The sequence below is a fragment of the Danio rerio genome, chromosome 12 (assembly GCF_052040795.2).
Source record: "Danio rerio strain M-AB ecotype USA chromosome 12, GRCz13ab, whole genome shotgun sequence".
NCBI lineage: Eukaryota > Metazoa > Chordata > Actinopteri > Cypriniformes > Danionidae > Danio > Danio rerio.
The window spans coordinates 7,403,082-7,416,535 of NC_141032.1; the positions used below are offsets into that span (position 1 = coordinate 7,403,082).

A 13,454-nucleotide genomic window follows, 5' to 3' on the forward strand; every position below is an offset into this window, starting at 1 on the left:
GATTTAATCACGCGTTCCACGTCTGGTGTGAACAAAGCATAAGTCCTCCTGTATATTTTTCTCTAAGTGACAAGACTTTTGTCTAAGCAAAGTCAGACCTTACTGTCCTAATTAAATAATAAAAAAATCAAGGCATGATCATGTTTTATTTTGGTCAAGTAAGTGTAATCTAGAGGCCTTTGCCTTTCATGTAAGTCACTTCTGATACCAAATGACCAACCAGACGTTATTATTTGTTGTTCCTAAAACTTTTATAGGCGACAAGACTTTAGTCAGGTAGTGAATATACAAACATTAAGACCTTTCTGCATGTTTTAGGCAGTTCACAAATATATATATATTTTTCCTTTTGAAAGGCCATACATTTATTCATTGTGCAATTAAATATTTATTCAACTTTTTACCATTTTATATATTTACAAGCAATTACACACTACATGAATAAAGCATGCTAAGTGTATTTTAACTATTCAGCAAAAAACACTGAAGCAAAAAGATGCCTAAATTACATTTTAAATGTTTAATCTTGAGTGTTAATTGGTCAAAACTCTTACTCGCGTTAAACCAATTACATATAAGCATTCCTAATGTCAGTGTTTAAAGCTGAAGTCTGTAATTTCTGCACCACTAGCATTCAATGGCACTCTCAGACTTATATATATCAAAAAGATAATCACATCTCGGTCCAGAACTCGTCCGGTGCTGTTAAGATACAGGCGCTGCTTGACCGGGTCCAGAATGACCCAGTAGTCATTGTTGTCCCGTAAAGATAAAGAGATGGTCCTGTCAGGGTCTTCTGCTCTGCCGTTTATCTGCATGTTCTCCACCAGAAGCGTTCCTGTGATGATAAAAGACAAAACACTTTCATTAATTCACTGCACATTGGTGGCTTTCTCCTAATCGTTCTATCACATTTATAACAAATACTGCAAGCGCTTGTTCCTTCCATATGCATGCAAATACTGTGGCACATATGCAAGTATAATTAGACACTATGAGATTTTACTCAAATGCCTTCGTTCAGGAAGAAACAATAGAGATAATTAGAGACCTGAGATTCATTGCAGAATTGTTTTTTTGTCAGCTTGAAAGACACGACCACAGATGACATTTCTAACACTGAAAAGGGTACACAGCTCAAGAATTTAAGTACTCAAATTTGAAATAAAGACATAAATATTCTTAACCATGCTCCTCTTACTGTTAGTTTGCTATGAGGGAATAATGTGCAAAAAGAAAGCCCTGGACAGATGGACATTAATGCATTATTGCTCACTTTCAGCTCCCTACGTGACATAATGAATACAGTTGTTGCTAGTAGAGACACAACAGCGGTCAGAAGTTAACAAAAGTTATTTTTGTTATTTGTTAAATGATCTATTAATTGTATTTTATTAACATTTACCTCTACATAACTACTGTTTCTACATTACTATGATGTTTGGGGTAGAGTTTTATTCATGTTATTTATTAAATTACCTATTAAATTGTATTTTATTAAGGTCTACCCATACCCTAACACTCCCAGTAATGTAAAAACTGTAATTACACAGAGTATTATTCATGTTATTTATTAAATTACCTATTAAATTGTATTTTATTAAGGTCTACCCATACCCTAACACTCCCAGTAATGTAAAAACTGTAATTACACAGAGTATTATTCATGTTATTTATTAAATTACCTATTAAATTGTATTTTATTAAGATTTACCCATAACCCAACACTCCCAGTAATGTAAAAACTGTAATTACACAGAGTATTATTCATGTTATTTATTAAATTACCTATTAAATTGTATTTTATTAAGGTCTACTCATACCCCAACACTCCCAGTAATGTAAAAACTGTAATTACACAGAGTATTATTCATGTTATTTATTAAATTACCTATTAAATTGTATTTTATTAAGGTCTACCCATACCCCAACACTCCCAGTAATGTAAAAACTGTAATTACACAGAGTATTATTCATGTTATTTATTAAATTACCTATTAAATTGTATTTTATTACGTCTTCTCCAACCCAAGCATCAACCTCCACCTCTCCCTCGGGAAAAATTCCGATAGTCCTGGCTCCATAGAGCACATTTGAATTGAGCCCACTGTTAGAATGACAAACTTTACAACAGAAAAAAGGTTTTTAAAAGAACAATTTTGATTCATATAGCTAATATTACCCTTCATGACAACTGTGAGGGGGATGATTTTTTTTCAACTCATGCGTTTCTTTAGGTTATGTTAAGTTTTTATAATTAGGAGTGTGGCCACTTGAGTGACAGCTAGGCCTCGCTGTTCGCTGTCACTTCACCTTAGCTGACTCCGGCAGATTAGCTTCTGATGAGGGCATATTCATCATATTTTTTGTTGTTTAATGTGGCTTTACACAGTCAGTTGCCTTTTGGATTTATTTCTTACAACTATCAGATGATATGGGATCCTGTATGCACTTAATTGTGCTCACAAACCATTCACGTGGCCTTCATTTTCCAGGTGAGAGAAATTATATACTTATATATCTCTATAAATGCATTGGTCCTATTTAAGATTATTTATCATTTATAAATGTTCTTTAGAACTGTAATGCACTCCAGAATCTGACAGATTGATTAGCTGTAGGCTCTAGAACAGTCATTTGAAACGTTGTCATACACTGTTATGCTGGATTTAGTCAATAGTCTTGCATTTACAAACAAAGACTATATTTGAAGTGTTTGGAAGTAACACCATCATAAGAACAATACTTAGTGGCTCAATGTATTACAACAGTGTTTTTAAAAGTCTAAACACTTTATTGATATAGTGTACAACCAAGCACGTGGTCAAAACACAAATGAGTCGCAGGTAATGAAGTATTAAGCGTTTCTCCCATAGGAAAGCCTTTCTAAGCAGAATGCCAACATGCGTCTGTAGCTCTGCTCAAGCGCTGCCTTTTTGCCCTTATTTGGTATCTCTCGGTTGGTGCCATGACACGAGAACAAAATGGCGACGGTTGGCCACACCTACTGGTGGCTTCTTTTGGGTTCTTTATAAAGGTCAAAAAGTCACGGATACTACGTCCATATCTTTCACAGTCTATGCCCCTACTCCAACACTCACAGTTATGTTATAACTGTAATTACGCATTAGTAAGAGTTATTAATTAGAGTATTATAAATTAGAGTTAATTAAAGTATTATTCATATTATTTATTAAATTACCTATTAAATTGCATGTGGGGGTGGAAATTGCTTGGTGATTTCCAGAAATCTAATACATTTTATTAAACCATTATAATTACCATATTTTATAAATAACCTACTGAAGATAAAAATAGTAGTTTATAGTTACAGCTTTTCATTTTTTTTTCCTCGATAGCGACCCTTGAGGTGATTACTTTCGATTAAAGACACATCAATAGCGTCAGATGCAGCAGATTGATTTTATGGCACCAGGTTAAACTTTCTGGCACATTTATAGCACTCCTATATGGTAAAAAAATAAATAAAGAAAGACTAGACTTGGGCCTATTGGTGTGCGTGTGCCGTTGCATGCAAGGTGTCTATATTTATAACCCCCTCAGAGGTTATAGGGGGTCGCGAGTCACTGGTATTGTTTTTTGGGGGTCGCAGGCTGAAAAGTTTGGGAACACCAGATCTCACAAATGGACCCAACTTGTTTTAAAGCACATAACAAACCAAAACTCTGAATGGCAGCCTGCAGGTGTTGTTATGTGGGTTTAATGGGACTTTCAGCAGGTAATTTAAAGCATAAGAACACAGTGAGTGAGTTCAAAACCAATCAGTACACTGTGAAGAGTCAAACACGCTCACTTCTGCCTTTCAGCTCAAACAGCTGTATGACATTACCAGGTACAAAAATGATTACAGTCTGCCTATATTTTTATTACATTTTTTGAATAACATGCATATCATTATAGTTATCGTCCTTGGTCTGAACAGGCCTTATGTTTCCATACCCACCGCATACATAACACATAACAGGGTCTGCAAAGCAGAAACCTTGAGCGATGGAAAATAATGGTCTTCGACAAGTCATCTTTACCCCTGCTGCTAACATTTGGAAAGCTTTAAATGTTGAACAAGCCAGTGGACACACCTGAATGTCAGCCGTTAAAGTGAGGCAGGACAGTTCATCATTTGAGCAGCGTCTCCTGAGAGTCATCAGCCACAATGATTACCGAGCATAAAACAGTCAGGGAACACGCGTCCGTTTTAAAGGGCCAAGTGCATTGAATAGTGTGAGCATTACAACACCATCACACTTACATCATTCCCTTTCCTCGAGATGCCCATAGAAAATGCTGGTCTGTAGTGATTGTCTTTAATTAGGGTGCTTGGTGCTACTTTCAATTTTGCAACTTCACTTAAATATTTAAATAATGTATGTGATGCTTTATAACGCTTTATAGAGGTTTATTGCTTGTAGTAATCAAGAGGCAAAGGTATTATCTCTAAAGAAGTAGAAAACAAAGTCCTTCATTCATTCATTCCTTCATTTTACTTAATTCGACTTAGTCCCTTTCTTTATTAGAGGTCGCCACAGCGAAATGAACCACCAACTTACCCAGCATATGTTTTACACAGCGTATGCCCTTCCAGCTGCAACCCAGCACCGAGAAACATCCAATCACACTCATTCACACATATACACTATGGCCAATTTAGTTTATTCAATTTATCTATACCTATGTATTTGGACTGTGGAAGAAACCAGAGCACCTGGAGGAAACCCATGCCAACTCCAATAAAGACCAAATAAAAGTTATTTGAAATTTGGACCTTTATAGAATAAAATCCCAAATAATATAATCCCATTTTACTCACATACCCATACCAAACCAATCTCAAAACTCCACAGACAATTTTAAATTGTCTTAATTTAATTAATAGCTGGCATAGATCAGAATATATTTATACACAAATATAACGTATAGTGTCATATTACAGTATAGTATGATAGTATGTTTGTCTAATTATTTATTTATCTATTTATCCATTTATTTATGTATTTATTTATATATTTGTGTTTTTGATAAGTAAATAACATAACACAAAATAAGTAACAAGATAATACTTATTATCTTATATATTTAGAAATCTTACTTACTTGTACTTTATTATTAATTACTAAACACTTAATATATAGTAAACAACAAAAAACACTGAACAATCCCATTAACAATTCACCGAATAAAAAAATAGCATAGTACAGTATTATATAGTATATTAGAGTATGATATGTTCGTTTGTCTGTCTATTTATTTATGTATCCATTTATTTATTTATTTATTTATTTATTTATTTAATTTTTTTTTTATTTTATTTTATTTATTTATCTATTTATGTATTTATTTATTTATTTACTTGTCTGTTTCACAAGCAAATAATATAACAAAAAATAAGTAACAAGTTACTACTTATTTAAACATATACTGTATTACAATTTAAAAAAAAATCTTTCTTACCTGTACTTAATTATTAATTAAACACCTAATATAAAGTAAACAACAACAACACTGAACAATCCCATTAACAATTCATTAACTAAAAAATATATATATAATAATGAATAAAAAAATATTGAACTAAATAATGAATAACTGATGATATTATAGATTCATGTGGTTATATAAATAATGCGAGCATTTTAATCAGCATTTTTGTTATTATATCAAAAATTAATTTTACTGTACTGTTGTTTATTATATTATATTATATTATATTATATATTACTAAATAAATACAATAACTAGGTCTCTAAGAGTTATTTAAAAACACTTTAAAACAATCAAATTAAGTTATTTAAAATGTTTATCATTTATCCGTTTAATATTACTACTACTACTACTACTACTACTACTACTACTACTACTAATAATAATAATAATAATAATAATACTCATTATAATGTGACAGAAATAAAAAAAAAAAAAAAAACTGTTGTTGTTATTGTACAATGATGTATTTGTTCCCTGGACACTTCAGTGGAAAAATAAAGTAAAGAAGAAAAAAAATTAAGTTTGACAACATACTAATGCTTTTCCCCAGCACAAGAAATGTGTTGGTCTCCGGCGTGTTCTTTTCTTCCTCTCAGCGAATGCACCTACACTACAGCTCTTTCCCATCCTAACATCTTCTCCTCCCTCTCTCTATAGCCATGTGTCTCCGCATACAGCCAGATGCTTTTCTATGTCACACCGATGGGTGATGAACGTGTTCCTGGTGCTGATCTGGGAAAACTGGTGCACAGATCACATCTCTCGGCCGTCTCACACTGCGCTGCTCTGGTTCTGGACGTCCCTTGGCAGCTGGTTTACAGCAGGACGGGGTCTGTGCAAGCTGGCAGAGCACCTGTGCAGGGCAGCCTGGGCGATGCTTGGCACAGCATGTTGAGATATCTCTGCTCACGTGTCAATGTGCGTCTTTCTGCTTCCATTAATTCTTAGCACTGTTCTCTCGACGGGGTTCCACCAAATCCTTTCAAGGAAAGTCTGTTCACTCGGCTGCCATATTTGACATACAGTTAAAGTCAGAATTATTAGTCCTACTGAATTATTAGCCCCCCTGTATACATTTTCCCCAATTTCTGTTCAATGGAATGAAGATTTTTTTTCTAAAACATAATAGTTTTAATAACTCATTTCTAAGAACACATTTATTTTATCTTAGATTTGATGACAGTACAGAATATTTTACTAGATATTTTTCAAGATACTAGTATTCAGCTTAAAGTGCAGTTTACTTTAAATTATAATTAGGTTAGTTAGGCAAGTCATTGTATAAAGACGGTTTGTTCTGTAGACAATCGAAAAATATTGCTTAATATTGACCTTAAAATGTTTTCGTTTTTTTAAATTACGCTGCTTTTTTTCCAGACGAATCTTTCTCCAGAAGGAAAAAACATTATAGGAAATACTGTTAAAGATAACTTGCACTTGAAACCCTCTATATGCCATGAATTTTTGTTTTAGGTGGAAAGCTCGTTTATTCAGGGCAACATCATGCTATTTGTCACAATCGGCAGCAATCTAATCCTGGCAGATCGCTGGTAAACGCGCAGATGGCTAACAGACTACAAACTGGATGGTATATGGACTACAAGTTCCAGCCATGCACCTCTCACATGCACCTGTTCCTCATTCCGTTGATTTCACACATGAACTCTCATGAACTGATAAGATGTACTATTTTTACAGCACACAAACACACAGACTTTGCTGAGTCTTTTTATTGTCATGGTAAACATTACGATGCATTTTCCCTGCCTTGCCTTTCAGTGTTAGACCTTTGCTTTGTTGTTTTGTTTGTTTACTTTGACTGCTGTCTGCCTGTACCGACCATTCGCCTGATATTTGACTACGACTCTTGATTTCCTGTGTACAGCTGTTGGCCCCTGTGTTGACCACTGCTTGCCTGACCATCTCTGTTTAATAAACCTGCGTTTGTATCCGCACTTCCTTTGTCAGATTCCACTTCACATTACACTATCAGGGCACTAAAACACCAAAGTTTTTGTTTGTATTTTATTATCTGTGAATCAAGGAACACACAAGCAATAGACACATTAGAAACGCTTTAATTTAACAACTAATGTCAACAAGTTACATTTCATCAAATACCATCCATAAAAGGTGTTTTGTGTGTTACTGTGGGATGCCGATTGAATTGGCGGATTTTACTTTTTTTTTTATTTTTATTCTTGTCACCAGCTATCTATTCCATACAGATCGCTGGAGGACTACAATCCTGTCTTGATATGAACTACAACTCCCTTCAGGCACCACACACACACACACACCTGTCATGATTCTCCATTGATTACACACATACAGCTGGGAGCTACTCAAGACTGATTACATGGACCATAAAAACAGCACACACACTCACAGACATTTCTGAGTCTTGTTCACAGTATTGTAGCATTACGGAGCGCTATCCTATCTAGTCATTCCCTGTGTTAGATCTTGCCTGGTTTGTCGTTGTTGAAACTTTGCCACCTGTACTGACTACTTACCTGTTTTTTGACTACAATATTAGATTTCCCGTACGCTACTGTTTGTTCCTGTATTAGACCATTGCCTGCAAGACCATTATTTGTTAATAAAACCTGCACATGGATCCTCAACTTGTCCAGCACATCTGTGTTAAAATTATACACTGTAAAACCTCTGAAAGCAGTTGTTGGTAGATACAAAGTAGAGGTTGGTGTTACATTATGTCACTTGGCTTTAGGTGAACCTTTGCATCCTGGTACTCTGTATCTACCTTTCTTTCTAAATCCTATTTCACATCCGCAAGCGTATGATTCACCCTGCTTTAACTGAGCTCTTGGAATTTCCACTTTATATGATCCTAAAGACCTGAGTGATCTGTTGGTTTGTATTCAGTCAGCATATCTTTATTGTATTGAGGTCCTAGGCCATTTAGTGATTTATAGACAAGTAGTAATACTTGAGAATCTATTCTCATTGTAACTGGGAGCCAGTGTAAAGACCTGAGGACAGGTGTGATGTGCTCTGATTTTCTGCTTCTGGTCAGAATCCTGGCCCCAGCGTTCTGGATGAGCTGCAACTGTCTGACTGTCTTTTTGGGAAGGCCGTGAGGAGGCCGCTACAGTAATCCACCCTACTGCTGATAAAAGCATGAACAAGATTCTCTAAGTCTTCACTGGAAACAAAGCATCTGATTCTTGCAATGTTTTTGAGATGATAGTATGCTGATTTACTAACTGCTTTGACATGACTATTGAAACTCAGATCTTACTCCAGTCACCAAGATTCTTGACCAGCATTGTCAGTGCGAGCCGTAAGTGTCACTAAAGCAGCAGTGCTGCGATAGTTTCGGTGCTGGATCTATTTTTGCCGCGCTGCTCACACACAAATAAAGTGACAGTGCATTGATAATGACCAATTACACATTGAATGGCAGTAAAAGCAATTTTACCCAATAAATGCATCAATAATATTCACAGATTTATATATAGTCAATCAAATAAACTAAAACGATTCAAAACTGTAACAAATATTTATTTAGGCCTGAACTACAAAACCAAATGTTAAACAATTGTAGTATCAGTTTTGCTTAAGTTACACACTAGTGTTGCAGGAGAGGGAAAATAGAAGTGGCCCCTTTAAGACTGCTATTTATGGGAGTTGTAATCCATAGCAAAGTGTATTGTGGGTAGTGTAGTTCGACATGCATGCTGAATGATGTGAGCTCGCTGTGTGCTGTGCAGTTGAAGCAGAGGAAGAAAGTTTTATTCAGCTTTGTTTTATATTCACTTAAGTTACTCCACACGGTGAACCTGACAACATGAAAATAAGTAACAGAAGGCCATGCGTTGATTACTTTTGTCTATCTCATCCTTTGCATGAGCATGAATCAACAGTTACTCTGCCGCTGGACATCGCTGAAGTGGAGAAAGTAAAACTAGTTTGATCAGGTATAAATATCATTATAACTATATAGTATAAATATTATTATAACTAGGCCTACAGCATCCTGACAATCAAAAACAAAATAACAAGATGTCACAGGTGATTGTCTTCTGAGTGCACCAGACATGAATGACACTCCTCATAGAGCTCAAAAAAGCATACAATATTGTTTGATCTGTATAATTTGTCAAATAAAGACTTGCAGGTTAAGGAAACAGCATAGGAGGAAGTTGCTACGGGTCTTGGTGCAGATGAAAAGTAAAAAAAAAAAGTGTATTTGTATATATGTAGAAAGAGAGAGATAGGTAACTAGATAGAATTGACAGAGATAGATTGATCTGTGCAGCAGCTATCGAAGAGCCACAGCCATATCACCCTGCAGCCCATGACCGGTTACTCACTAGAGCTAAGCAGGGCTGAGCCTGGTTAGTACCTGGATGGGAGACCACTAGGAAACACTGGGTTGCTGTTGGAAGTGGTGTTAGTGAGGCCAGCAGGGGGCGCTCAACCTGTGGTCTATGTGAGTCCTAATGCCCCAGTAAAAGTGAAGGGGACACTACACTGTCAGTGGGCGCCGTCTTTCGGATAAGACGTTAAACCGAGGTCCTGACTCTCTGTGGTCATTAAAAATCCCATGGCACTTCTAGTGAAAGAGCAGGGGTGTAACCCCGGTGTCCTGGCCAAAGTCCCTCTCGGCCCATACGATCATGGCCTCCCAATCATCCCCTTCCACCGAATTGGCTCTATCACTGTCTCTCCACTCCACCAATAGCTGGTGTGTGGTGAGCGCACTGGCGCTGTTGCCCAGTGGCTGCCGTCGCATCATCCAAGTGGATGCTGCACACTGGTGGTGGTGTGGAGAGACCCCCACTCATGATTGTGAAGCGCTTTGGGTGTATGGCCATACACAATAAATGCGCTATATAAATACACATTACATTAAGTTGCAGACACAGTCAGGGTGAAAGGCAAACTCCTGCACGCTGCTTTTGCCCTCTATACAAGCTGCTTTCGATTGCGGTGTGAAACAGGCTTAACTGATTTATACAATGTATGACGTTAGCCGCATTAATAGCGGAAGCTCCGGGAATAAAAGCTTCTCAGGAAAACATCTTACTAAACTCTTTGCTTACCACAGAAGATGATGACGAACAAGAAAACTAGCTCTCTTTGTGTCAATATAAAACATTATACAGTATATTATTTTAGCAATGTCGCATTCATCTGTCTACCAGTACAACTTGCATTCGTCTGCAGCAGGAAGTCATTGATTTTATCCTGTGACTAAGCTAGGCTGATCATATATATCAAAGGACTTCTCGCCATTAAAAATAACCCAAGTGGAGTGTCTCAGTAAAGTCTTTGGTGTTGGATTTATCCAGCTTTATCAGTTCCAGCCTGCCAGACATACTAACATGTTCTTCCGCACAGCAGTGGTGTAAAAAGACTCTGACCTGCTTTATCACTCACATAGATAATGTTGTGAAAAAGAAAGAAAGAAATATACCACACATTTGTTCACATTCCCTCACTTAAAGAGCAAATGGCAGTTTTATCAGGCCTCTGTGCTAAGCGGAGCCAGGTTGTTACATCCTTACCCTGATATTAAAGCCCACCAATGTCATTTGTACTCTGCAGTAGAGGTCTGCATTCCCGTGGCTGTTCCGCGGGCGCCGCAGGACCTGACCAGATTTCTGCGGCGCGGGAATAAATTTCCGAATAAATCGCGGGAGCGGTCGGTAACGGGTTTAATTTGGGACGGGAGCGGGCTGTCTAGCAATATCGGGGATATTGCTATGCGAATGAGAGAGAGAGAGAGAGAGAGAGCTTTCCCAGATAGCAAAATACACTCGGGCCAGTTCCGGCTAGATTCTCGCCTGCCGGAGACTTACCACTCGGCCCGGCCGAATCAATCGGGCCAGATGCGGCGGCCTTAAGCGAGCCGACGTTGCCGCATCCGCGCCGGAAATGGCCCGAGAGTAATGTGCGCTGCGGCCCGGAACTGGCGCGACTCAGTATTTATATACCTTTATATAAAACCTTTTGGTATTACATTGGTACTTAATACATGGTATAACAACCCTTTGAGTTGATATAACAGCAAACGCCTGTGTGTCTGCTTGGTGCTTGTGTGTGTGTTAGTGCGGGCGCGAGCGTATGAGAGAGAGCTTTGTCTGTGTGTGTGCTTGGTGCTGTGTGTGTGTTTATACAGACAGCTTGGCTGTCTGGACTGTATAGCTGGGTGATTTTCGGTTTTGTTCTCCCCCGCTTTTTAGCGGGATCGGGCGCGGCGGGCAGAAAACGGGGCGGGTCGGGCAGCGGGACAACAAATTCCTAATATAAGCGGGAGCAGTCGGGTTTGGGCTAAAACCTGGCGGGTGCGGGTGGGAGCGGGATTCAAAATTTAGTCCAGCGCAGATTTCTACTCTGCAGCATTGGTCTCAACAGTGATAAGGATGTTTAAAATTAAATTAAAGATGCAATATATGTAGGATTTACCCCTATAGGGGTTAGGCTAGGTATTGAGGTCCAAATTCAAAATACTGGAGAAGTTTTTTTTTCATGCTGCCCCTCCCCCAACCACTCAACACAAACTCAAGTTGCCAGATTGATGACAAAAACAGGAGTGAGCAAGCCTGATGATAGAGCCTTACATTGTAAGCTAATGCAGTGTATGTTTGTAATATATGACTTATATACTTATTAAAAACCACTTGTTATTTTTATAACTCTAAATCTGCATCTCATTTCGTAGGCTGCTGCTGTCCTCCAGATATTGCGATTTTTAAGATCCTTAAGATTGACATGAAATATGCTGTTTCCACCAAGAAAACCATAGGTTATCTAAATATAATTGGATAACCGGGCAGTGGGCTGGTTATAGAGACCAAAACAAAAATTCCGACAAGAAATACACTTTTTTTCTAAAGGAGAATATCTTAAGTACTGTTTTGCAGATAAACAAATATGTTCACTTTGTATGTTTCCTAAATGTCTGCAAACATACTATGGTATTTTGAATAAATCGAATTGAATAAACTAAATTGGTTGTAGTGTATGTGTGTGAATAAGTGTGTATGGATGTTTCCCAGTACTGGGTTGCAGTTAAAAAGGCATCCGCCGTGTTAAACATATGCTGGATAAGTTGGCGGCTCATTCCACTGTGGTGACCCCTGAAATATAAGCTAAAGGAAAATTAATGAATGAAGTCACTAATGTGACACACACCAGTTCTCAATCCAACAGAGCTCCTTTGGGATATGCTGGAGCAGGACATTTGCAGCTGCAGTCATGGAACCAACATTCAAAAAAATCCATACCCGTAATAAATAATAATATATACATACATGAATATTCTATTTTATCTGCTACCTCACTCGTGTTCATATCAGTGTCTCCCTCTCACCATCAGCATCTCACAATGAATGCGTCAAGGCTTAAACAAAGCTTAACTCCCGCAGTCATGTGCTAGGCCTTTGTTGCTAGGTTTTTAGACACCCTAGTAACCTACAAACCTAATAACACACAAAGTAACAATCTATAATGACAAACACAAAACGAAACGTACAATTTCTTGTAATTCTGCAGTAATATTTCATGAAAGTCCACCCAAAACTCAAAATGTGTCATTTGTTCACCCTTTACTTGTTCTAAAACTGTACTTTGTCTTTCCGTTGAACAGAAAAGATTAGACTTTGAAGAAAGCTGGAAGCCTATGACCATTGACTTCCATAGCATTTGTTTTCCCCCACAATTGAAGTCAGTGGTTACGTGTTTTCAGATGTCTTCAATAGAGTTCAACAGAATAAAGAAGTGTACATAATTGAATAAGATTTTGGGTGAACTGACCCTTAAAGAGACATGTCCGTGCCCTCTTGGCCACTCCTTAAGGTAATGCCAGGCTAAAGTTGTCTTCTTTTAATATGGCTGTAAGAGGATAATGGTATCCACTGAGGTCGAAATCAATTATCTTGGAGCAACCGGCTCTCAGCTGAACAATAGCATCTGTTTTT

General features: G+C 37.5%; 1 protein-coding gene across 51 annotated transcripts in view; it reads right to left on the reverse strand.

Annotated features, from left to right (window-relative positions):
• pcdh15b (protocadherin-related 15b) overlaps positions 1–13,454 on the reverse strand; it is a 513,920-nt gene that overhangs the window by 275,777 nt on the left and 224,689 nt on the right. For all 51 annotated transcript variants that reach the window (XR_015944907.1, XR_015503430.2, XR_015503428.2 and 48 more), the window contains 1 exon segment: positions 678–838. Coding sequence is in view for 21 of the 51 variants with exons in the window: in XM_087274983.2 (XP_087131109.1) it covers positions 678–838 (161 nt within the window). In the remaining 30 variants the exon portion in view is untranslated.